A 27,015-nucleotide genomic window follows, 5' to 3' on the forward strand; every position below is an offset into this window, starting at 1 on the left:
TGTGTGCCTGGGCTAGTTCTCACTGAAAATGCCAAGATCAGGGCAGGCTGAAAAAGAGATCACCCACACAGGTTATCGAGAAGCTGAAAAAAGAAATCACACAGCCCCCTTTATTGCATCCTAGTTCTCTGACTCCCAGTTAGCACCTAGATCCAGCACAGTGAGAGGTTATTTATAAACTGCTCACATAAACAAAATGATCTTCTGACCCCAAAGGTCAGACACCTTACCAGGTCAGTATAGGTTTCGATCTTACCCAAAATACCACACTCCCAGCCAATCCTTTAGCATCTAAACTAAAGGATTAAACGAAATAAGATAGAATGAAGTTAAATGGGAAAGCAGTCAGATACATTCCAAAATGGATAGATCAGGTTCTTAGCAGTATTAGTGAGTTGCCGGTGTGAAAGTCTGTCTGGAACACATCCACAGCTTGGATGGCTCATTCAGTCCTTTGTTCCAGGGTTCAGTTTGTAGAGAAGTTGCTTCAGAGGCAGGAAGGGGGATTGATGACAAAACGGAGATGATGCAGCTGCGCTTTATATTCCTTTTGCTATGTGGCTTGTTCTTCCTGTGTACCAAACACAAGATTCACAGCACATGGCATGGAAAAGCCTTGGAGTTCCCATTACACAGGCTTAGCCGGGAATGTCTTACTGACTCAATAGGTGTATCCCCTTGGTCCTTTCCATGGGCTTATTGTACAGCTGATGACCCTCAATGGGCCATCAAACAGGCTAGGCAGTGTTGATGCCAATATATCTGGAGGTGTCACCCAGAAACACTGCCCAAGTCTGGAAATACAGATACACCCTACATATCTATAACTCACAATACAAAGGTGATCGAAACATAGAAACAAAATGATCATACTTGGAAAATCATAACATTTTCACTGACACCTTTCATGGCATATCTAGCCCGATTCATTGCAATTTTATCAGATTATATTATTTTATTATTAATACCAAAGTGTCTCACAATTCCATACAGTGTCACACTTGGAAACCAGTGAATTTCCAGGTCCATGAAGATGCCAAACACTATGCTTAGAGGGATTGAAATACCCACATATCTGCTGGGAACACACACACAGACACTGTGTCAGTCTGTACCCCTGTGTTCACTCTTCTAGAAAATTATGATCAATTTTGTACACAGTATGGCTTGTGAGGTATCATTTGAAAACCCATAACCTACTGGATATTATCCTCCTGTTAAAATGTGCAGTAAGACTGTATGTAAAGTTGTGAGATTTTACAGTATGATATTACTGAAAAAGTTACAGTTCTGGGGAACACCCACAGACCAGTTCCTCAGAGACAGCAAGGCAAACAGCTGGTCAAACAACCATTCTCCTGAAGGGGGAAGGTGTGAAGAAGACATTCACATTCCATCACAGGAACCTCTTGAAGCTGTTGTGGAAAACGACCACAGGATTGATTTTGAATCAGCTCAGACTGAGGCTCTTTTCTTGGTTACAAACGTGCAGGGGGTGACAGCTATTGGAATACTCTCCCCCTGAGCTAAAAATCACACAAGCCTTTTAAAGCTTAAAACCACAAACAATGACACATAGGTTGCACATTAATTACCTTATTTGGAATATATTGCAAAATATGATGCAGGTCAAAAGCAAGCTGAACAATCAGTTTTCCATATCCGGCCTCTCCTCTTATTGTTATTCCTAGTCTAGTTTGTGGTTTGACTTTTCTAACACTTCCACTGTGGTTATGTTTCACAATCTCGGTTATTGCAAATCAGTGTGTTTGGGGACTTTCCACTTCAGCTATTTAGGCCGCTTTGGCACACTAAGGCATTGTTCCCCAATTTTGGGGTCTTTCCATTCCACTTTGCCTTTCTCTGTCCTTTACACAGAGAAACAAGCTCAGCTAATACTTAGGCCTACTAGCTTGACCAAAGCTCCAAAGCTCTTTCTGTAGACTTTCCCGCACAATTCTCACATCTCCAACAGACAGCCTGCCACCGTGACTGAGCTGAGAACTGAAGTGGTTTCTAGTACAAAGGACTGAATTCTAAAAAGAGGTGAGGAAAATGCATGAGACTCTCTCTCTCTGCCCTTTCCCTCTGCTCATAACAACTCCTGAAGAACTGAATGTGGGCAGCAGGGGTGGGTTAGGCCGAGTCCTGGCAGAAAGGAAAACCAGCCTGTTTCAGCACAGGGTGAGAGAAACATTTGCCTTGTATCAGTTTCAGCTTGTTAACTTAGACATTAGTTTGTGTTTTATCTTGCATTTCTTTTGTAAACAATTCTGAGTTTTATGCCTCATTATCAGTATCTTAAAATATGTTTTTTGATAGTTAACAATCTTGTTTTATTCTTTATCTAACCAGTGTGTTTGTATTAAAGTGTGTTGGAAACTCCATCTGGGATAACAAGGCAGGCACATGTCATTTTCCTCTGATGAAATGACAGACTTCATATGAGCTTGCATTGTTCAGGAGTGTGCTGGACAGGGAAAGATGCACATTTCTGGGGGAAGTGTGGGAGCAGAGAATTTTCTGGGGTTCTCCTGTGGGATACTGTAATTTGTGAGTCACTGACTAGCAGCACTCAAAACTGTGTAATTGGGAGTGAGTTACATGCTGGAGACCGTGTGTGAACTGCCCAGGAGTGGAGTGGCTGCTCTCACAATAGAGCAGTGGAAAAGGCACCCCAGCTTGGGAACTGAGGGGACAGAGCTGTTCAACCAGGTTGCACTGTGGTTAATATCACAGACACTCAATTTCAAAGAGTCACCTAAAACACAGAGAAAGTAAATCTATGTCCCAGAAATCAAAGACTCCAGAGAGAAGGCAAGTCTCCCTGGCACTGCATCTTTGCTGACAGAGAGGTCCAGAGACAGAGACAAAGAGAGAGAGTCCTGGGGAAGCTGGGAACAGGAAGCATGGGCTGGTGGGGTTCGGTGGAGAAAGGGAACAGGAAGGGCAGGGATATCACTGAATTCAGGATCTCAGCAGTACTAGATGTCAGGATAACACATACTGCAGCCCATTGGAAAACATAATCCCAACTATATATACAGAATGATGGGGTCTAAATTAGCTGTTTCCACTCAAGAGATAGACCTTGGAGTCACTGTGGATAGTTCTCTGCAAACATCCAATCAATCTGCAGCAGCAGTGAAAAAAAATGAACAGAATGTTGGGAATCATTAAGAAAGGGATAGATAATAAAACAGAAAATCTCCTATTGCCTCTATATAAACTCATGGTACGCCCACATCTGGAATACTCCATGCAGATATGGTCATCCCATCTCAAAGAAGTTCCCTTGAGCAAACAGGAGCTATTTGAAACTGTGCGATATGGCTCCTGTGCTCTGTTCCCAAAATGTTCTGCAGCAGGGGAGGACATGTGGCAGTATGTGTGTGTGTCACTGGCATATTTGGGTGATGCTGAAACAGGGCAGAGTAGAGGTGGCATTGTGGGGTTGGCATGAACCTTATCTCTTCATTTCCTATTCCAAGAACCAAGGGGATGGGAATCCTTACCCAACGAGGTCACATTCTCATAGTTCTCCTGCATGACATCTCTGTAGAGCGCTCTCTGAGTGGGGTCCAGCAGAGACCACTCTTCCCTGGTGAAATACACAGCCACCTCCTCGAAGGTCACCGGCCCCTGAAAGAGTAAGAGTCCAACACTCAGTACGTGATGTCCCACTCTCAGCCCCACTCTTTGTGGGGGAGAGGAACCAATCAAATGCAAGCTCTGGGTGGATCATAGTTAACAGAGTCCCACCCCCACCCTGCAAAGAGCATCCTGGAAACACCACGTTAAGGGGACCAAGAGAGAGCCCCTTGTCTCTCTCAGCAGATCCATCACCCCCCTACTAGCCACCAACCGATATAGGAGATGGAGGCCCTAGCAAGGTCCAGAGAGAGCTCCCTGGTAGGAAGCCCAATAACCTCATCATGAGGAGCTGGATATGAAGGGCGGGGCAGCTCCCCTAAACCTAACTGATGGATGCCCCCTTCATATCTCACAGCAGACGCTGGTTAGTCAGGTCGGGCTCCAGCACTGGGAGTCTGGTCAGTTTGACTAGCTCTATGAAGGTGGGTTATTCTCAGTTTCACAAATTAGGGTATTTCCACCACCTAATCTCATGGGCCTGTTCCTAGAATCTAGGCCACTTAATAAACAACTCCCAGCAGGTTTATCTCAAGCTGTCCTACTCCCTTCCCCACCCTGTGCATTTCCTGCCCCGCTCCAACCTCCAAACCAGACTGTGCAAATTTTCCCATTTCTGGTGTATTTGCTGTCCCTCTCCCGCCCTGCAGGAATCCACCAGCAACCTCCCGATAATCCCTACCTTAACAGACTCCCCTGCACTCATTTCTCTTCACTCTCCCATGGGAGGATGGGATGAGCTGGAGCAAAAAAAGGACGTGATTCTATCACCTGTCTGGGTGAGAAGGGCAGTTCTGGGGGTTTCAGAACAGGCTTTAGTTAATTTCATCAGATGATTCTCCCAGGCCCTTTCCCTGCAGACAGACACCCTAGATTCTGCCATGCTGAGAAAGAGATCAAGCATGTTATTACACTGTAGACCTGGCCCCTGCTGCCAGGCTAAGCCCACAGAGAGATTTTTAACCTTTCTTCTCCCTCCCCTCACCTCGTAACAAAGTCTCTGAACACAAGGCTAGAAAAGAGCAGAACCAAAGGAGTCACTGTGGGGGACTCCCTCGGACACTGACCCCATGGCAGCCACACCCCAGCAGGGGAATATGGAGTCAGGAACTGGCTTTTCCTCTCTCTGGAAAGTGGTTCTGCCCAGGGATGCAGCAATACATGTGTCTGGGTGGACTAGAGAGCTGGAAATCTCTCCCCCCACTCATTTCTCCCACTTCCCCTTTCAGTCTCTCCTTCCCCTGTCCTCTCTCCCTGCCCCTCTGGCTGGGAAAGTCCCATTCCTGGGGGCTTTGCTCTCCTATGGCTGGATTTTCTCCTGGCAATTGCTAATGGGAGGAGAAACGAGGAAGGACTGTTTGTGCAGAGTCACTTTCTTGCCAATCCCCAGCACTTTCCCTGAGGTCTTTCAGTTACCTGGAGTCTGTGGTAGAACTGGTATTAACAGGGCCCAGGTCTCCCACAAGGGGCTAGTATGAGTTGGAGAAAGTCATCACCTGGGCTGGGCAGAAAAGAAGTTTTAACTAAGGTCACTTCCCAGCACAGAACCCCACTGAGGGAGCAGCAGCTGCCAAGCCTGGTCTCCCAGATCACAATGGAGGCTACAGCATCTGACCCAGGAAGCTGAACCCCAATATCCTGAAGCAGAGAGGGACAGAGCATCTAAGTAGCTTCCCTCCTTTAGCTCTCTGGGGAGAGCAGCTAATGGGAGCTCCTCCTCACAGGGAGAATTGCTGATCTCATTTGCCCCACTATCCATCTGGAGTCACTCCTTGTCTTTCCATACAGTGACTCTGGATTAACAATGGTCTCAATCACACCAGATTTCAGAAATGAGTCTAGAATGCTGTGGAAAAGACCATTGTGTGGCAGTGCTGACCCCCTTCCCACCTCTCACACCCCCCAGATCTAGGATAAGGGCTGGGAGGAAGGGAATGAATATTCCCAATGGAACTGGAAGCTCCTGCAGTTTTCAAGAGAGGAGAAAAGAAAAATCAGTGATTTCACCTCACAGTGTTTGACAAGTGGATAGAAAGTTATGACAGTAACTGGGCCTGGCCGGGGACTGCCTGGCAGTGCTTGGAGCCAGGATTCTGGCACAAACTGATCAGGGAGAAGGATCATGGTTAGTAGCAGCCCCTCAACACCCCCCAGTACCCAGAGACCAGACCCCCCAGCCAGGGTCCCACCAGATATTCCCTGTCACCCAGTCCGCAGAGTCCCTGGCCAGGGATCCCAGATAACCCTCAACCCCTCACCAGCCACAATGAGAGCTGGACACCGGCGAAATGGAGAGAAAATGGGGTACAATGGGGGGAGGGGAACAGGAAACTTCTCAGGGGTTTGAGGGAAGGGGGGGTCACCCTGGGTGTTGCTCTTTGCTCTCTAGGGAGAAAGGGGGCAGGACGGGAGGGGAGGGGGGTACCCACGGGAGGGGGCAGCGGTAAATCCGAGGGGATCTCAGCTCCCCCTTTCTCTCCCCGCTCCTCGGGGGTCACCTGCTCTTCTCCCCCCCAGCCATGTCCGGGCTGCGCAGACATTTCCCACCCGCCCCTTTCCCAGCCCCCCAGCCCGGTCTCACCCCCCAGCCCCTGCCCGGCCCCATGCAGGGACCCCAGTGGGACCGGGCCCCTCCCCCCGCCACCCCCCAGCGGGGCCCCAGGGCAGAGCCTGGCCGGGCCCAAGGGGCGCTGGGCTCCTGCGGGGACAGCAGTTCCGAGCCCCCCGCGGGCACTGCCCCTCCGGGAGCAGATCCCGGCGCTGCAAGATGCCGGTGTAACGACAGAATCAGTTACCGCTCCAGATTCCCCACTTTGGCTGCACTGAGCATGCACACATGAATTGAGCATGCGTAGTAACCTTTGCTGTCGCCGCTTCCCTCTCTCTGCCCTCACTTCTACTCAGGAGCACAGATGGTTTCCTTATTTCCTGCCCCCTTTCTTCCTAGAGAGCAACGAGCAACACCCAGGGTGACCTCCCCTTCCCTAAAACCCCTGAGAAGTTCCCTGTTCCCCTCTCGCCATTGTGCCCCATTTTCTCTCCATTTCGCCAGTGTCCAGCTCTCATTGTGGCTGGTGGGGTTTTGAGGGGTATCTGGGATCCCTGGCCAGGGACTCTGCGGACTGGGTGCCAGGGAATATCTGGTGGGCTCCTGGCTGTGTTTGTGGGGGTGTCTGGGGACCCTGGCTGGGGGGTCTGGGTTCTGGGTACTGGGGGGTGTCTGGGGGCCATTACTAACCCTGATCCTTCTCCCTGATCAGTTTGTGCCAGAATCCTGGCTCCAAGCACTGCCAGGCAGTCCCCGGCCAGGCCCAGTTACTGTCATAACTTTCTATCCACTTGTCAAACACTGTGAGGTGAAATCACTGATTTTTCTTTTCTCCTCTCTTGAAAACTGCAGGAGCTTCCAGTTCCATTGGGAATATTCATTCCCTCCCCCCCCCCAGCCCTTATCCTAGATCTCGGGGTGAGGGAGGTGGGAAGGGGGTCAGCACTGCCACACAATGGTCTTTTCCACAGCATTCTACACTCATTGCTGAAATCTGGTGTGATTGAGACCATTGTTAATCCAGAGTCACTGTATGGAAAGACAAGGAGTGACTCCAGATGGACAGTGGGGCAAATGAGATCAGCAATTCTCCCTGTGAGGAGAGGTTCTAACTAGCTGCTCTCCCCAGAGAGCTAAAGGAGGGAAGCTGCTTATATGCTCTGTCCCTCTCTGCTCAGGTTATTGGGGTTCAGCTTCCTGGGTCAGATGCTGTAGCCTCCATTGTGATCTGAGAGACCAGGCTTCGCAGCTGCTGCTCCCCCAGTGGGGTTCTGTGCTGGGAAATGACCTTAGTTAAAGCTTCTTTTCTGCCCAGCCCAGGTGATGACTTTCTCCAATTCATACTAGCCCCTTGTGGGAGACCTGGGCCCTGTTAATACCAGTTCTACCACAGACTCCAGGTAACTGAAAGACCTCAGGGAAAGTGCTGGGGATTGGCAAGAAAGTGACTCTGCACAAACAGCCCTTCCTCGTTTCTCCTCCCATTAGCAATTGCCAGGAGAAAATCCAGCCATAGGAGAGCAAAGCCCCCAGGAATGGGACTTTCCCAGCCAGAGGGGCAGGGAGAGAGGACAGAGGAAGGAGCGACTGAAAGGGGCAGTGGGAGAAAAGAGTGGAGGGAGAGATTTCCAGCTCTCTAGTCCACCCAGACACATGTATTGCTGCATCCCTGGACAGAACCACTTTCCAGTGAACAAAACAAGGATCAGAGAGAGGAAAAGCCAGTTCCTGACTCCATATTCACCTGCTGGGGTGTGGTTGCCATGGGGTCAGTGTCCGAGGGAGTCCCCCATAGTGACTCCTTTGGTTCTGCTCTTTTCTAGCCTTGTGTTCAGAGACTTTGTTATGAGGTGAGGGGAGGGAGAAGGGAGGTAAAAATCTCTGTGGGCTTAGCCTGGCAGCAGGGGCCAGGTCTACAGTGTAATAACATGCTTGATCTCTTTCTCAGCATGGCAGAATCTAGGGTGTCTGTCTGCAGCGAAAGGGCCTGGGAGAATCATCTGATGAAATAAACTAAAGCCTGTTCTGAAACCCCCAGAACTGCCCTTCTCACCCAGACAGGTTGTAGAATGACGTCCTTTTTTTGCTCCAGCTCATCCCATCCTCCCATGGGAGAGGGAAGAGAAATGGGTGCAGGGGAGCCTGTTAAGGTAGGGATTATCGGGAGGTTGCTGGTGGATTCCTGCAGGGCGGGAGAGGGACAGCAAATACACCAGAGATGGGAAGATTTGTCCACCCCTGCATGCTTGTAACCAAGAAAAGAGCCTCAGTCTGAGCTGATTCAAAATCAGTCGTGTGGTCATTTTCCACAACAGAATCAACAGGCCCCTGTGATGGAATGTATATGTCTTCTTGACACCTTCCTCCTGCAGTAGAATGGCTTTTTGGCCAGCTGTTTGCCTTGCTGTCTCTGAGGAAATGGTCTGTGGGTGTTCCCCAGAACTGTAACTTTTCCAGTAATATCATACTGTAAAATCTCACCATTTTACATACAGTGTTACTACACATTTTAAGAAGAGGATAATATTCAGTAGGTTATGAGTTTTCTAATGATACCTCACAAGCCATACTGGATACAAAATTGATCCTAATTTTCAAGAAGAGTGAACACAGGGGTATAGACTTACACAGTGTCTGTGTGTGTGTTCCCAGCAGATATGTGGGTATTTCAATCCCTGATAAGCACAATGTTTGGCATCTTCAAGGACCTGGGGAACTGGTCCTGGGAATTCACTAGTTTAGCAAGTGTGAGACTGCATGAAATTGTGAGACACTTTGGTATTAATAATAAAATAATATAATCTGATAAAATTGCAATGAATCATGCTAGGTATGCCATGTAAAGTGTCAGTGAAAATATTATGGTTTGCCAAGTATGATAATTTTGTTTCTATGTTTCTATCACCTTTGTATTGTGAGTTACAGATATGTAGGGTATATCAGTATTTCCAGACTTGTGCAGGTTTTCTGGGTGACACCCCCAGACATATTGGCATCAACATTGCCTAGCGTGTTTGATGGCCCATTGAGGGTCATCAGCTGTACAATGAACCCATGGACCAAGGGGATACACCTATTGAGTCAGCAAGACATGCCGGGGTTTGCCTGTGTAATGAAACCTCCAAAGCTTTCCATGCCATGTGCTGTGAAGCTTGTGTTTGTGACACAGGAAGTACAAGCCACATGGCAAAAGGAATATAAAGCGCAGCTGCATCATCTCCATCTTGTCTTCAATCCCCCTTCCTACCTCTGGAGCAACTTCTCTACAAACTGAACCCTGGAACAAAGGACTGAATGACCCATCCAAGCTGTGGATGCGTTCCAGACAGACTTTCAAGCCAGCAACTCATCAATACTGCTAAGAACCTGATATATCCATTTTGGAATGTATCTGACTGCTTTTCCATTTAACTTCTTTCTGTCTTTCTTTCTTTTAAACCTTTAGTTTAGATGCTAAAGAATTGTCTGGAAGGATGGAATTTAACTTCATTCTTTCATTTGCTCTTTCTTCTAAACATTTAGCTTAACTGCTAAAGGATTGGCTGGCAGCATTGTATTTTGGATGAGATCCAAACCTGGGTAATGTGGCTAACCTTCTACCCACCCACTTCCTGGATCCAATTAGCATCACTCTCCTGCTGCCCTCTGGCCACGCTGTATCACAGTGAGCAGAGTTTTAAATAACCTCTCACTGTACGGGACCTAGTTGCTGATTAGGAGTCAGAAAACTGTCATGCTATAAAGGGGGCCGTGTGATTTCTTTTTTCAGAGTCTCGTTAACCAGTGTGTGGGATCAGAAGCACAGTTTGTGACTGGTCAGTGAGTTTAACTTCAGTGTTAACCACCAGTTTGGGGAGCATCTGCTCTCCCTTTTTCAGCCTGCTCTGACCTTGGTATTTTCAGTGAGGACTGCCCCAGGCACACCAGGTCACACTAAGCACTGAAGATAAATTAATAGAATGTTTTTTATGATCAAGTTGTATGAAATCAACTGAACTCCTTTGTTTTCTTTCATCTGAGCAGAGTTTCTGGTTTTCCAACGTGATATGATCTCCCAGCTGGAACAAGGGGAAGAGCATTGGGTCCCAGAGCTCCAGGGTTCAGAGGAAAGAGAGATCCTGAGATCTCCCCGCACAGATGAGGAAACATTAAACCGACTCAGAATCTGTAAGTGCCTGAAGGAAACATCTAGGATGCCCTTCAAAGCTTTGGGAAGTCTCTCAGTTCATTATTGTCCGTAGCAGGGGTCGCATCCGCAGGGTAAATATAGCTCAAGGCTTCCTATAGATGCTAGCAGACACCGGGCAGTAGTTTTCTCCCTTCCCCCTGTGAAGTTGGATGGGATGTGAAGGCTGAATTGATCCCCTCCTCTCTCCTGTTGGGAGGAGCAGAGTTCCTGATTTTTATTTGACCTCTCTCCAGCACTTGTTTTGGTTTGGCCTTCCCCTTTCCATCCCTGTTTGAGGTTTCTGTCTCTATCACAGCAGGTGATGCAGTGACGTGTGAGGTTCAGCACAGACCAGAAAAAGAGCAGGGACACCAGCCAGGGGAGAAAATGGATAAATTTATTTCCTGTCAGGGAACTCAGAAGGGCCTTAAGGAAACCAGAATACAGCAGGAAATCTGCAGGGAAAAGCAAAAAAAAATACATGTGCTGAGTGTGGGAAAAACTTCACTTACAGATCAGGCCTTTCTCAACATCAGAGAATCCACACAGGGGAGAGGCCCTGTGAATGCACTTAGTGCTGGAAAATTTTCAGTCACAGCTCACAACTTATTCGGCATCAGAGAATCCACACACAGGAGGGGTCCTATGCATGCAGTGAGTGTGGGGAAAACCTTCAATCACAGCTCACACCTTATTCGGCATCAGAGAATCCACACAGGGGAGAGGCCCTATGAATGCGCTGAGTGCGGGAAAACCTTCAATCGCAGCTCGCACCTTATTGGGCATTATAGAATCCACACAGGGGAGAGGCCCTATGAATGCAGTGAGTGTGGGAAAATCTTCAATCGCAGCTCTCACCTTATTCAGCATCAGAGAATCCACACGAGCGAGAAGCCCCACAAATGCCGTCAGCAGGCCTGCACAACTCGTAAAGCGGTGATGTAGAGAAATCTCTGTATTAACTAGCTCTATAAATCTTTATGACGTTGCATTGTGTTATTTTGTATTAAGTATCTTTCTGTATTAAGTATCTTTATGACATTGCATCCGGCATGATGGTATTTTGTAATTCATATCACTTAGCATTGTGCCTCTCTATTTTCATACAACTTTGTATTAGATCTCTATATAGAAAATTGGTAGAAAACTTTGTATCAAATGTTATAGCCCCTAAGGATATTATAGTTAAAGTAAAAGAAAACATGTGCATTTTTGCTAGAAGTAGAATAAGATCTTCCCAAGCACTCTGTAATCAATTGCTCTATTGACTGAATGAGGCGTGAATGAGTGAGGCTTGGAAGACACCCACCTCCAGACAGCTACAACAGTTGAAGAGGGAATGGGAGCCAGAGCAAAGGACAATATAACTTGTCAAGTGGGCTCAGTAAAGAAAAGCAGACATATTGATGGCCTCAGGGATTAGAAGCAAGCACCTTCTTTAGAAAACACCCTCTTTGAGCAGCATTGGGACAACTCCCAGAGAAAAGCAGCACAAAGACCAACGGACGCAGACCCAGATTTTGAATCTGGTCTAGATTTGCATAAGAGGGAAGCTGCTATAAATGGGAGGTGTCTTGCAGAAGGACCCCGGATCTCGTCTTGTCACCATCGGACCATCGATTTGGATCGGTAGAAGCCCGGCTCCACCCCTCCCCCATCTAACTCACCTGGCCAGTGCAGTTAAGGGGAGCAACTAGTTGGTAACAACAGCAAGACGGAGTGTGTTTATGTCTGTGTGTGTGCATGAATGCATGACTGTGATATATATCTCATGTGCATATCATAGAGTATTAATTGATACCTGTATTACTAATAAATGTGGCATTTTGCCTTAATCCCCCTGAAAAGTTCCTGTACAGTACTTTGAGTACAACAGCGAGGGCCACAATACTCCAAAGAAAACAGCTGAGGACCAAACCCCCCCAGCCCTGCGGAAACACCCCCCACTCAGGACCTCCCGGACTGGCGGAAACACCCCGCCCAGCCGCGCAGAAACAAACCCTCCTTCCCCAGCGCCGCCCCACCAAAACAGCTGTGGGTCAAAAAGGAAGGTTGGTGGTGGGGAGGTGTTATTTGATGTTAAATCAACCATGGACTCCCAGCCGAAGAGGTGGCTGGAAGCCCTCAGGGTCAAATTAAAGGGCCTGGGGCTCTGACGACTGGGGGAGCCCAGAGCTTTTCAGGGCTGGGGCAGGGATTTAAAGGTCCCAGAGCTCCTGCTGCCTTGAAATCCCAGCCCCACTCCATCCACTGGAGCTGCCGCCGGGATTCAAAGGGCTCTGTGCTGCCTGCAGCCACAGGGATCCCTGAGCCCTTTAAATCTCAGCCGCTGCCGGGATTCAAAGGGTTCTGGGCTGCCCGTGGCGGTGGGGAGCCCTGAGACCTTTAAACCTCAGCTGAGGCTGGGAATCTCTGCGAGCAGCCCAGAGCCCTTTGAATCCTGGCCGTGGCTGGCAGGCCGGCTTTAGGAAGTGCAGGGCCCAATTTGAACATTTTTGGCCGGGCCCCGCAGGGATGATTGGAAAAAAAAAGCCTTTCAGTTCTTAACAACCAGTTCTCTATAAAAAGTTCTGCCACAGTATGTATTTTTTGTACCAGTAGGATTACCATACGTCCGTATTTTCCTCCCGGATGGCGATTTAAGAACTAAAAAGCCTGACATGTCTGGGAAAGTACAGAAGTATGTTAACCCTACCTAAAGTTCTTTTTTAAAAAGATGGGTCTGAACTAGAAATGAGCTCTGCCACTCCCTTAGGGTGTGCTAGGGTGCACATGTGTGGGTCCCAGCAGCTCCCTGCCCATCTCATTGAAGCAGGTGTGCAGGGTTACTTCCCTGGGAACTGCAGGGCACCACTGAACATGGGGCTGGCTGGAGGTGAGGGAGGGGGAGGATGTGAGAGGTAGGGTCTGGCTGCAGGCTGGGCAAGGGGTGGAGGCAGGCTGGAGACAGGAGGTGTGGGGTGGGCTGGCTGGCTTCAGGCAGGGCCACAGGGAGGGTGCGGCATGGGTTGGCAGGGCTGGAGACAAAGGAGTGTGGGACTGGCTGGCTTCAGGCAGCGGGGTGCAGCAGGGGTTGGCTGGAGGGCTGGTGCAGGGCTGAAGGCAAGGCAGGGGGTACGAGGTTGGCTGGAGACAGAGCAGGGGGTGCAGGGCTGGTGCGGGCAGGGCAGGCAGTATGGCAGGGGTTGGCTGGAGACAGGGCAGGGGATGCAGGGCTGAAGGCAAGGCAGGGGGTACGAGGTTGGCTGGAGACAGAGCAGGGGGTGCAGGGCTGGTGCGGGCAGGGCAGGCAGTGTGGCAGGGGCTGGCTGGAGACAGGGAAGGGGGTTCAGGGCTGGCTGGAGACAGGGGTTGGTGCAGGGCTGAAGGCAAGGCAGGGGGTGCAGAGCTGGCTGTAGATCGGCAGGCTGCAGGCAGGGCAGGGGTTCAGGTCCAGGGGGTACAGCCCATCCTCTATGGTGAGTGCCCCCTCCTCCTCCTCCTCCTCCTCCTCGCCCCTCTCCCACTAGGGTAGCAGCAGCAGCCTGGGGCTTGGGGGCTATTTCAAGGGCCCGGGGCGCCCCTGCTTCCACTCCCCCAGCTCTGTAAATAGCCGCGGGAACCCTGGGGAAGCGGCGGGGCTCCAGTGGCTATTTAAAGGGCCGGGGAGGTAGAAGCAATGGGAGTCCTGGACTTTTTAAATAGCCCCCAGAGCCCCGCAGCCATACCCCAGGGCTCCAGCTGCAGGGCTCTAGTGGCAATTTAAAGGGCCTGGGGTTCCAGCCCCTGCTGGGAGCCCCAGGACTTTTAAATTGCCCCCTGGGGAAGCTGGGCCACCCTGGTACAGCGCACTGGCTTTTGCTGGTACTGGGGCTTGGGTGCAGGGTCCTCTTAGGAGTGAGGCCCATTCAGGGGAATTGGTTGAACTGGCCTAAAGCCGGCCCTGGTGGCTGGGATTTAAAGAACTCTGAGCTCCCCGCCCGCCTGCCCAGAGCCCTATAAATCCTGGCCTAGGCTGAGATTTAAAGAGCTCTGGGCTCCCTGCGGCTGCAGGCAGTTCAGAACCTTTTGAACCCCGGCCGTGGCTGAACTTTAAAGGGCTCTTTATTCCCCGTGGCTACGGGCACCCCAGAGCCCTTTCATTCCCGGCTGCGGGACGCACAGTGAGACTTCACGGGCCACACGTGGCCCACGGGCCATATGTTGTGCAGGCCTGGCATGGAGGGGCAAAATAGGTAAGAAATTTCCGTGGCCTGTCACTAGCAAATATTAGCCACCATGGATCCTGCCAGAGGTGGCTACATCTTAGCACTGTGGGAAGCAACCCTTCACAGAGACCATTTGTCTTGTAGTTTGGGATACTTCTCAAGACATGCTGCACTCAGAGTGACCCCCTCATCCCGTGCCAGCTGGAGAAAAGAAAAGAGGCCAGCCAACTCTCCCACTACCAGCTGCGAACCACTGATCCCCAAACAGGGGGAGGCCTCTGGCTTTGATGTGTATTAAATATCAGGCTGGTCTCTTTCTTTGGCAAATATCTAACAGAGCTAAAAGAGGGAACAAATGATTCTCAAAGGAGAGGGGAAAGACAATCACTGGGAAATTTAATCCCCTGCTACATCCAGAATGGAGAGCGACTCAGGGCAACAGGTTCCCCCGAAGGAAGAAGTTTTTGGGATTTAGAAATATAAGGAACAGCACAAAACTCGAGAGGATTTTTAATTGACATTTGATAATGACACAGAGGGAAAACCTGAGCTTTCAGATCAGTGTTCAGAAATGAAAGACAAAGGGTGGAAATCAGAGATTTTGGATCCATTTTGCAAATTATAGAGAAGAAAGTTGAAAATCAGAGGGATTTTATATCAGTTGTTGATAGGAGGTAAAATCTGAGTGTTTCACATGAATATTTGATAAATGAATAAAGAGGAAATGGGCATCACTTGCAAACATTTTGTGTTCAATAATCTGAGAAAAGGTGTAAATCTGAGATTTTCTTATTATTTTATAATTAGAGACAGGAAAATCTCAGGGCATATTCAATTAGAAATAGACAACTAGAGAGAAGTGGGGCAAATGTTTAGGTTATTTTATTTGAATCTTTGAGATTTGCAAAGAAATTGTGTCACAAACTGCATATTTGATAACATGAGAGGAAAACACCAAGATCTGAGGGGAGAGAGTCACTTTCCTGTCAGGGATCAGTACTCCCTCCCCCTCCCCCTCCGGGGTCTCTCACTCACTGGGGGCTCCAGGCGGGGCTGGTGCGGTCAGAGCCTGGGGCTGCCTAGGGGGCAGGTCCCAGCTGGAGAAAGCCCGCCCCCCCCGGCCAGGATAGGAATGTGCTACTGGTAGCAGCCTGGGGCTGGACCCTCTCTATGGGGGACACTTGCTCCCCCCTCCCCTTCCTGGCCCTTCCCACGCCCTGTTGCCAGCAGAGAGTGGCCCCCCCAGCCCAGTCCAGAGGTGTCCCTGTCTCAGTCCCCCCACAGCCTCTGCCCATTAACCCTCTGCCCAGTTCAGAAATCACTCGGGGGAACCATTTCCCACCTACACAAGGACAAATCACTGCAGGTGAAAATGGGGGGAAACACCCCAAACCTGAGATCTGAACTGGCCATTGGCAAAGGGGAGAGAAAATGGGGCACAATGGGGGGAGGGGAACAGGGAACTTCTCAGGGGTTTGAGGGAAGGGGGGGCACCCTGGATGTTGCTTGTTGCTCTCTAGGGAGAAAGGGAGCAGGACATAAGAGGGGAGGGGTCCCCACGGAGGGGGTAGTGGTAATTCCAAGGGATCTCAGCCCCCTCTTTTTCTCCCCGCTCCTCGGGGGTCACCTGTTCTCCCTTCGCCCCCCGGCCATGTCCCAGCTGCACAGACATTGTCCATCCATCCCTTTCCCAGGTCTCCCCCCTCCGCAGCCCCCGCCCGACCCCACGCAGGGGCTGCTAGGTGTAATGCATGTTCAGTAAGGATTTCTCCCCTACTAATGCTGGGGTGTCCTTCTCCTATAGGTTAGTCTACTAATGATCTCATCTTGGTGCCATGTGTGTCAGTTCATTGCCATGGCACTTGTGTGCTTAGACATCTGAGGATGCTCTATAGAAAAGCTCCTTGAGTGGGGTGATCCACAGGGAGTAGCTCAAAGCTCCAAAGTGCCTGGCCAGGGGCAGGACATTAGCAGAGCAAGGGAGGGGTGTGGCAGTGACATCACAAAGGCCTGTTGCAGGACCTCAGAATATTGGTCCAAGGTGGTTGGGAGGTGGTGACCTCACAGAGACATGCTGACATCAGTCAGGGGCCAGGGGCCAGGGAAACCTCAGAGACCCCTGTGGCTTTGCTTCAGCAAGTCTCCTTCTCCAGGTCTCTGTCTGAGGACTGAGGGAGTATTCAGGTTCACAGACGTGAGTGCCAGGTGGAACCTCTTTCCAGTTTTCTCCTTCCCTTTTCGTGATTTTACTAGAAAACAACTGTCTCTATTTAGAAGGTAAGAGCCTCCTGGAGGTGTGAAACCTGTTCAGTCTGATCCATCTGTTGAGAGTTGAATTCTAGGCATGGAAAACATGAGCTTAAGGAGGCAGAATTTTTTTCCACACTTGGGATTTTCTCCCTTAGAATCATGGGGACATTAGGGTTTGTCCTTTTTATTTCACCTTTTCCTCCATCCACCTGTCCTTCCCTCCTTTCTCTTCATCTCTTCTTTTGTTCTTTCTCCTGTTCCCCTCCCAACACCAGGACGAGTGTGTGCGTGTGTGTTGCGTGGGAGTGCTCTGCAGCTCTCACTGTGTGAGTTCCACCCAAAAATGTGAGGATGAAATAGTGCTCGGGCAGTCAGGGCTGGATTAACCTTTTGTTGGCCCTAGCACCAAACATATTTGTGGGCCCCAGTGTAGTCACTGTGGACTCCGAGTGTGGGCCTGGTGGGGCAGTGCCATTGGTGCCTTCGTATACCCGGTACTGAACCTCAGAGACATTTTCCATTTTGATCACACGCCTCTCCATGACTATATGCATTGCCATACACAGCTCCCTCAGCCCGCGGGTTTTCTTATTGAGCTGTACACCCATGTGGGTTTACCAGTGTCCACAGTGAGCAGAACTTTCATAGTGACCAAGGAAACTCCCCACAGATTTATCTCTTTCCTCATTCAGACCTTCTCTAGCCATGTCTCCAGTACCCCCCCATGTCACCAGTCACTGCATGTGGTCCTAGTCTCAGCTCAAAGTCCTAAAGCCAGCAGAAACCTGATCAGTTCTGACAGATCCCTCCCTCAGCCCCCATCCTGCCATGTGAGCAAGCCACCTGCAAACACCATTTCCCCAAAGTGAGGACTTAGCCCTTGGGAATCTGAAGACACCAGCGTCTCTCCCTCTGCTCCCATCTACATGCTAGTCTGCTACCTGGTCACCACCACCTCTCCCCATACTTGTTTCCTTTCTACTTTGGACATGCTCCCAACCAGCTGGAAGCTCCCTCTGCAAGCCTGACCTGCTCCCGCCTTCCCTGCTCCAGCGACATTCCTTTCCTACTGGTGACCTCTGTTCCTTGAGGTTAACTCCAGTGTCTTTAGGTGCTCTACCTTAATGGCCCCAGGAGTCATAGAGCCCCTTGTAGTTTCTCTAGCTACAGCCATGGGGCAACTGCCAGAGGCCAGCCTTAGACAGCTGCAGCTACTAGCCGCAGGAGCGGAGGCAATGCCAAGGCTGAGCATGCTTGAACCTTGCAAGGGCAGCACTAGGTTCTCTAAATCCTCAGCACTGGCCCTAGGCAGCTGCAGACTCTGGAGTTAGGCACTTTCCTCCTCTAGGTTCCTGCATGGTTACAGAACTGCAGTAAAGTGGAACAATTTTCAGCTTCTGTGATTGGAAGATGTCTGGATCCATCTAATACGACTGTCCTACATAAATGAGGAAAGTTGAGATTCCTTTATTATTCTTTTGTTCCATTCTTTGTTTCTATGGGGAATTTGCCAGTGCAATATCACTGTCTTCCTTTTAAACAAACAAAACTAAAAAAAAAAGTGTAATGGCTATTGAAAATAGCAATTCCAGCCCCAGTTAGCACTGGGAAGACCCCAACGTTTGTTGCTCAATTTTCTCCTACTTTTTCTACAGTAAATGACAGTGGATCAGCATATTTGATTTGGGAGAAATGAAGTAACAGCTGCCCAAATTGAGCTTGAGCACTCCTGATTTTGAGGTGTTCAGATCTGGAAGTCAGGGGCTAGATTCCCTTTCTGAATATTAGATACATCTGGAAAGGAAAAGTCAATTTCTATTTTCATGGCTCAGAAGTGGAAATCCTCCTGTCCTGTATCTGAAGCTGTCCAGGTCCAGTAGAACCTCCCCTTCCTTACTCACCATTTTACCTTCTGGTGGGATCCACATACCTCCCTTGCCCAGCTTCAGATAGAGAGGGGCCCTGTCCAGTTAGTCCACCCAGTTCCTTCTTTGGGGGCTGCCAGGCGAGGTCACACCAGCATCCCTAAGCCCATCTGGGGAAGTCTTCTGAGGGTGCTACCTGGGCCAAAGCCTTCTACTCCTTGGTCACACCTCTTCCCTATTCACAGGTGGCACCCGCTTCTAGCAGCCAGCCCCCCAGGCACAGCAAGCTGCAGCGCATGGAGTCTCACAGCTTCCCCCTCCCTTTCCTGTTGATAGCAGCCAAGAGAATGCTGGGAAATGTTCCTTCTCTGCTCCAAGGCAGGGAGCTGGCCAAGGAACTACAGCTCCCAGGGCCCTGTGGGGTCTCAGATCCCCTACTGAATCCAGGCTGCTCTGAGGCTCCCTTTCTGCAGAGGGGAGGAAGTTACTGTTACAGGTCCCTTCAGAGCTTGGGCCTAGCACTATGGCACCATGTCAAATCCAGTACTGCTCCCAACTCTATCCAGCTCTGCTGCTGGCAGGATCCCTTCCCATTCTTTTTGTTTCCTGCCTCCCCTCCAAGGAGAAGCTCTGCATTGTTCCTGTGTGGGGAATTGAATCCAGGCTGCCTGGGTAAAAGCCAAGAATCCTAACCACTAGACCACATGGGACTTCCATAACACATTTACATGTTCATATTCAATAACACAATTAAACATAGCCATTCAAAGTAGCCATTTAAAAGAAGCCTTTTAAATTGCCCCCTGGGGAAGCTGGGCCACACTGGTGCAGCGCATTGGCTTTTGCTGGTACTGGGGCTTGGGTGCAGGGTCCTCTTAGGAGCGAGGCCGATTCAAGGGAATTGGTTGAATTGGCCTAAAGCCGGCCCCGGTGGCTGGGATTTAAAGAGCTCTGAGCTCCCCGCCTGCCTGCCCAGAGCCCTATAAATCCTGGTCAAGGCTGAGATTTAAAGAGCTCTGGGTTCCCTGCGGCTGCGGGCAGCTCAGAACCTTTTGAATCCCAGCCGCTGCTGAATTCTAAAGGGGTCTGGTTTCCCCGCGGCTACGGGCAGCCCAGAGCCCTTTGATTCCCGGCTGCGGGACGCACAGTGAGACTTCACGGGCCGCACGTGGCCTGCAGGCCGTATGTTGTGCAGGCCTGGCATGGAGGGGCAAAATAGGTAAGAAATTTCCGTGGCCTGTCACTAGCAAATAGTAGTCACCATGGATCCTGCTACATCTTAGCACTGTGGGAAGCAACCCTTCACAGAGACCATTTGTCTTGTGGTTTGGGATACTTCTCAAGACATGCTGCACTCAGAGTGACCCCTTCATCCTGTGCCAGCTGGAGAAAAGAAAAGGGGCCAGCCAACTCTCCCACTACCAGCTGCAAACCACTGATCCCCAAACAGGGGGAGGCCTCTGGCTTTGATGTGTATTAAATATCAGGCTGGTCTCTTTCTTTGGCAAATATCTAACAGAGCTAAAAGAGGGAACAAATGATTCTCAAAGGAGAGGGTAAAGACAATCACTGGGAAATTTAATCCCCTGCAACATCCAGAATGGAGAGCGACTCAGGGCAACAGGTTCCCCCGAAGGAAGAAGTTTTTGGGATTTAGAAACATAAGGAACAGCACAAAACTTGAGAGGTTTTTTAATTGACTTTTGATAATGACACAGAGGGAAAACCTGAGCTTTCAGATCAGTGTTCAGAAATGAAAGACAAAGGGTGGAAATCAGAGATTTTGGATCCATTTTGCAAATTATAGAGAGGAAAGTGGAAAATCAGAGGGATTTTATATCAGTTGTTGATAGGAGGTAAAATCTGAGTGTTTCACATGAATACTTGATAAATGAATAAAGAGGAAACGGGCATCATTTGCAAACATTTAGTGTTCAATAATCTGAGAAAAGGTGTAAATCTGAGATTTTCTTATTATTTTATAATTAGAGACAGGAAAATCTCAGGGCATATTCAATTAGAAATAGACAACTAGAGAGAAGTGGGGCAAATGTTTAGGTTATTTTATTTGAATCTTTGAGATTTGCAAAGAAATTGTGTCACAAACTGCATATTTGATAACATGAGAGGAAAACACCAAGATCTGAGGGGAGAGAGTCACTTTCCTGTCAGGGCCCAGTACTCCCTCCCCCACCCCCTCCGGGTTCTCTCACTCACTGGGGGCTCCAGGCGGGGCTGGTGCGGTCAGAGCCTGGGGCTGCCTAGGGGGCAGGTCCCAGCTGGAGAAAGCCTCGCCCCCGGCCAGGATAGGAATGTGCTACTGGTAGCAGCCTGGGGCTGGACCCTCTCTATGGGGGACACTTGCTCCCCCCTCCCCTTCCTGGCCCTTCCCACGCCCTGTTGCCAGCAGAGAGTGTCTCCCCCCAGCCCAGCCCAGAGGTGTCCCTGTCTCAGGCCCCCCGCAGCCTCTGCCCATTAACCCTCTGCCCAGTTCAGAAATCACTCGGGGGAACCATTTTCCACCTACACAAGGACAAATCACTGCAGGTGAAAATGGGGGGAAACACCCCAAACCTGAGATCTGAACTGGCCATTGGCAAAGGGGAGAGAAAATGGGGCACAATGGGGGGAGGGGAACAGGGAACTTCTCAGGGGTTTGAGGGAAGGGGGTGTCACCCTGGATGTTGCTTGTTGCTCTCTAGGGAGAAAGGGGGCAGGACAGGAGAGGAGGGGGGTCTCCACGGAGGGGGCAGTGGTAATTCCAAGGGGATCTCAGCCACCCCTTTTTCTCCCCGCTCCTCAGGGGTCACCTGCTCTTCTCCCCTAGCTCCCCGGCCATGTCCCGGCTGCACAGACATTTTCCATCCATCCCTTTCCCAGGTCTCCCCCCTCCGCAGCCCCCGCCCGACCCCACGCAGGGCCTGCTAGGTGTAATGCATGTTCAGTAGGGATTTCTCCCCTACTAATGCTGGAGTATCCTTCTCCTATAGGTTAGTCTACTAATGATCTCATCTTGGTGCCATGTGTGTCAGTTCATTGCCATGGCACTCGTGTGCTCAGACATATGAGGATGTTCTATAGAAAAGCTCCTTGAGTGGGGTGATCCACAGGGAGTAGCTCAAAGCTCCAAAGTGCCTGGCCAGGGGCAGGACATTATCACAGCAAGGGAGGGGTGTGGCAGTGACATCACAAAGGCCTTTTGCAGGACCTCACACTATTGGTCAAAGACTATTGGTGAGCAGGTGGTGACCTCACAGAGAGATCCTGACATCAGTCAGGGGCCAGTGGCTAGGAAAACCTCAGAGACCCCTGTGGCTTTGCTTCAGCAAGTTTCCTTCTCCAGGTCTCTGTCTGAGGACTGAGAGAGTATTCGGGTTCACGGACGTGAGCGCCAGGAGGAACCTCTTTCGAGTTTTCTCCTTCCCTTGTAGTGATTTTACTAGAAAACAGCCGTCCCTGTTTAGAAGGTAAGAGCCTCCTGGAGGTGTGAAACCTGTTCAGTCTGATCCATCTGGTGAGAGTTGAATTCTAGGCATGGAAAACATGAGCTTAAGGAGGCAGAATTTTATTCCGCACCTGGGATTTTGTCCCTTAGAATCATGGGGACATTAGTGTTTGTCCTTTGTGTTTCACCTTTTCCTCCATCCACCTGTCCCTCCCTCCTTTCTCTTCATCTCTTCTTTTGTCCTTTCTCCTGTTCCCCTCCCAACACCAGGACGAGTGTGTGCGTGTGTGTTGCGGGGGAGTGCTCTGCAGCTCTCACTGTGGGTGGTCCATCCAAAAATGTGAGGCTGAAATTGTGCTCGGGCAGTCAGGGCTGGATTAACCTTTTGTTGGTCCTGGCACCAAACATATTTGTGGGCCCCAGTGTAGTCACTGTGGGCTCCGAGTGTGGGCCTGGTGGGGCAGTGCCATTGGTGCCTTCGTATACCCGGTACTGAACCTCAGAGACATTTTTCATTTTGATCACACACCTCTCCATGACTATATGCATTGCCATACACAGCTCCCTCAGCCCACGGGTTTTCTTATTGAGCTGTACACCCATGTGGGTTTACCAGTGTCCACAGTGAGCAGAACTTTCATAGTGACCAAGGAAACTCCCCACAGATTTATCTCTTTCCTCATTCAGACCTTCTCTAGCCATGTCTCCAGTACCCCCCCATGTCACCAGTCACTGCATGTGGTCCTAGTCTCAGCTCAAAGTCCTAAAGCCAGCAGACACCTGATCAGTTCTGACAGATACCTCCCTCAGCCCCCATCCTGCCATGTGAGCAAGCCACCTGCAAACACCATTTCCCCAAAGTGAGGACTTAGCCCTTGGGAATCTGAAGACACCAGCGTCTCTCCCTCTGCTCCCATCTACATGCTAGTCTGCTACCTGGTCACCACCACCTCTCCCCATACATGTTTCCTTTCTACTTTGGACATGCTCCCAACCAGCTGGAAGCTCCCTCTGCAAGCCTGACCTGCTCCCGCCTTCCCTGCTCCCCCGACATTCCTTTCCTACTGGTGACCTCTGTTCCTTGAGGTTAACTCCAGTGTCTTTAGGTGCTCTAGCTTAATGGCCCCAGGAGTCATAGAGCCACTTGTAGCTTCTCTAGCTACAGCCATGGGGCAACTGCCAGAGCCAAGCCTTAGACAGCTGCAGCTACTAGCCGCAGGAGCGGTGGCAATGCCAAGGCTGAGCATGCTTGAACCTTGCAAGGGCAGCACTAGGGACTCTAAATCCTCAGCACTGGCCCTAGGCAGCTGCAGACTCTGGAGTTAGGCACTTTCCTCCTCTAGGTTCCTGCATGGTTACAGAACTGCAGTAAAGTGGAACAATTTTCAGCTTCTGTGATTGGAAGATGTCTGGATCCATCTAATAAGACTGTCCTACATAAATGAGGAAAGTTGAGGTGCCTTTATTATTCTTTTGTTCCATTCTTTGTTTCTATGGGGAATTTGCCAGTGCAATATCACTGTCTTCCTTTTAAACAAACAAAACTAAAAAAAAAGGGTAATGGCTATTGAAAATAGCAATTCCAGCCCTCGTTAGCACTGGGAAGACCCAACGTTCGTTGCTCAGTTTTCTCCTACTTTTTCTACAGTAAATGACAGTGGATCAGCATATTTGATTTGGGAGAAATGAAGTAACAGCTGCCCAATCTGAGCTTGAGCACTCCTGATTTTGAGGCGTTCAGATCTGGAAAGCAGGGGCTAGATTCCCTTTCTGAATATTAGATACATCTGGAAAGGAAAAGTCAATTTCTATTTTCATGGCTCAGAAGTGGAAATCCTCCTGTCCTGTATCTGAAGCTGTCCAGGTCCAGTAGAGCCTCCCCTTCCTTACTTACCCTTTAACCTTCTGGTGGGATCCACATACCTCCCTTTGCCCAGCTTCAGATAGAGAGGGGCCCTGTCCAGTTAGTCCACCCAGTTCCTTCTTTGGGGGCTGCCAGGCGAGGTCACACCAGCATCCCTAAGCCTGTCTGGGGAAGTTTTCTGAGGGTGCTACCTGGGCCAAAGCCTTCTACTCCTTGGTCACACCTGTTCCCTATTCACAGGTGGCACCCACTTCTAGCAGCCAGCCCCCCAGCCACAGCAAGCTGCAGCGCATGGAGTTTCACAGCTTCCCCCCTCCCTTTCCTGTTGATAGCAGCCCAGGGAACGCTGGGAAATGTTCCTTCTCTGCTCCAAGGCAGGGAGCTGGCCAAGGAACTACAGCTCCCAGGGCCCTATCGGGTCTCAGCTCCCCTACTGAATCCAGGCTCCTCTGAGGCTCCCTTTCTGCAGAGGGGAGGAAGTTACTGTTACAGGTCCCTTCAGAGCTTGGGCCTAGCACTATGGCACCATGTCAAATCCAGTACTGCTCCCAACTCTATCCAGCTCTGCTGCTGGCAGGATCTCTTCCCATTCTTTTTGTTTCCTGCCTCCCCTCCAAGGAGAAGCTCTGCATTGTTCCTGTGTGGGGAATTGAATCCAGGCTGCCTGGGTGAAAGTCAAGAATCCTAACCACTAGACCACATGGGACTTCCATAACACATTTACATGTTCATATTCAATAACACAATTAAACGTAGCCATTCAAAGTAGCCATTTAAAAGAAGCCATTCAAAAAACTTCAAAAACAGACTTCAAAGAGAAATTGCAGAGTTACAACTGATCTGCAAACTTAACACCATTAATTTGAGCTTGAAGAGGGACTGGCGGTGACTGGCTCACTACAAAAGCAATTTTCCCTCTCTTGGTATTGACACCTCCCTGTCAATTACTTGGAGAGAGCCACATCCACCCTGACTGAATTAGCCTTCAACACTGGTTCTCCCCTTGTATGGTAACTCCCTTTACATCATGTTCCAATATATATTTATGCCTCTATCTGCAATTTTCACTCCATGCATCTGAAGAAGAGGGCTTTTTACCGACGAATGCTTGTGTCCAAATAAATCTGTTAGTTCTTAAGGCGTCACCGGACTCCTCGTTGTTTTTGTGAAATAAAAGCAAAATGCACTCTAAGCTGATCTTAACCCTTTCAATGCCCTTACAAACTTAGATGCTTCTCACCACAGGCCGGCTGGTGGCTTTTCAGCCAGGCTCTCCCCTTTCGTCAGCGCTTCAGTTGCTTGGTGTGGGGGTGTCTGTAGATGTAGGTGGACGAAAGAGACAAAGCATGGCAAATGTCTCTGCTTTTATCATGTCCTTTCTTCCCTCTTGGCTTTGCTCCCCCTTCAGAGTCAGGTGAGCATCACTGCGTCTCTCCAAGCAAGTCTGAGCAATTCCCCTGAGGTGTCTTCTTGCAGGTAAGTGATTGCACTGTAGCTCCCTTGCTGAACAATGGCTGTTGATGGGTTGTTTGACACCCTGTCCGGGTGTTGGTTACTATCCTTGCTGTTGTCACTGGGGAGCTAATATTTGGCTGACTCCCCCACCTTACAGCATAGTGACAACCACACTGCACAATTCTCATAACTTCATATGCATGAATGGTAAACATCTATGGGTAGAGAAATGATTTTCAGCAGATCATATCCTTTCCCCTGATGCCTTACAAGGCATGCTCTGTATATAAGATCACGATTATATGAAAATGAGGAATATGGGGGTTACAGCACGCTCCCCCAAAGGTAGAGAATGTCACACTGAGATTCTATTTTCATTTGTTATGTAACAGCATTAAAGAGATCCAATGACTGACCAATGGCATTTTCAAGTGCTAAAATAGCAAGCGCTGTTGGTCTCTCATCGGCCATCAGCGACTGAAGATACGGTTTAAAGAGCCAGAGCTTCAAGGCGAGGGTGGCTCTGTCCACTGCCTTCCGTTGCATTGCTGGGCACCAAGTCCCTGGCGGTCAATATGTGAAGCTGGGAGAAGAAACTGGGGTGGCAAGCGGTGGTAGAACTTTTGCCACCAGGGTCTAGCTGTCTAACTTCCTCTTCATACTGCTGGGCCCCCGTTGCCTTCAGGTAACACAGGAACTAAGGCAAGAATAGGGTGAGGAAGCAAGTAAAGCCGAGCAAGGAATGCAAAAGTTAATCTTATCTTCATGGGCAGCTCGCAATGACGTCCTTTTTCTGTGCCACAGCTGACAACAACATCCCAGACAGAAAAGTAACAGGCCAAAAAGAAACCTAGCAGCTGCTGAAACAGTTCAGTTGGGAGCGTGCTAGACTAACAGGCTCTTCTATCCTCCTTTATGCACGGGCGGGATGTTTTCTGAGAGTGTAGCAGTTCCTTTAACTGCAACGAGTCCCCCATTTCAGGCTACGCAGCAGGAAAAGACAGCATGGGCTTTTGCACCGAGTTGGCCCACCTGACCTTTCATTCTTCTCTTGCTCTTTGTCAGCAAGGAGAAGAAAAAGAAGCTCTCCCTCAAGCTGGAGTCACACGGGCGAGGTAAGGATGACTTCCTGAGTGCTGGCTCCAGTCCTCTGCTCTGCCAGCTGACCTATCGAGGGGCTACCACCACATTCTCTAGATTTGTCCATCGGTCTGTGTCAGAGTGAGCAACAGCCAAGTAGGTGGAGTTTCTGTAGTGTAGTGGTTATCACATTTGCCTAACACGCAAAAGGTCCCTCGTTCAAAATCAGGCAGAAACATGCTGGCTTCCTTTTCCCAGATCCCCTTGTTGTTCAGAAAGGCCACTCCTCCTATTGGCCTGTCCCTGGGATAACGCCAACCTCTGCATGACAGAGGATGCTGACACCAGTGGAGAAAGCACCTTGGTGTCAGGCTGGAGAACCTAGTGTAGTTAGGCCAGTCACCATTTGGAGGCTTGTGGCTTGGCCACCTCTGCTGTTGGAGGTTGGCCTATAGAGGCAGTCACTTCCTGCTGGGCTCCTTTGTGTGACGGGCCAAAGGAA

At 49.9% G+C, this 27,015-nt stretch overlaps 1 protein-coding gene across 1 annotated transcript in view; it reads right to left on the reverse strand.

Moving 5' to 3' along the window:
* Positions 1-3,406: 3,406 nt before the first annotated feature.
* LOC127042580 (zinc finger protein 560-like) overlaps positions 3,407-27,015 on the reverse strand; it is a 408,147-nt gene continuing 384,538 nt past the window's right edge. Inside the window, exon 4 of the mRNA XM_050935922.1 lies at positions 3,407-3,642. Coding sequence (XP_050791879.1) covers positions 3,475-3,642 — 168 coding nt within the window. The 3' untranslated portion in view covers positions 3,407-3,474. The remainder of the gene's footprint in view (positions 3,643-27,015) is intronic.

Source organism: Gopherus flavomarginatus, unplaced genomic scaffold (assembly GCF_025201925.1).
Source record: "Gopherus flavomarginatus isolate rGopFla2 unplaced genomic scaffold, rGopFla2.mat.asm mat_scaffold_61_arrow_ctg1, whole genome shotgun sequence".
NCBI classification, from domain to species: domain Eukaryota; kingdom Metazoa; phylum Chordata; order Testudines; family Testudinidae; genus Gopherus; species Gopherus flavomarginatus.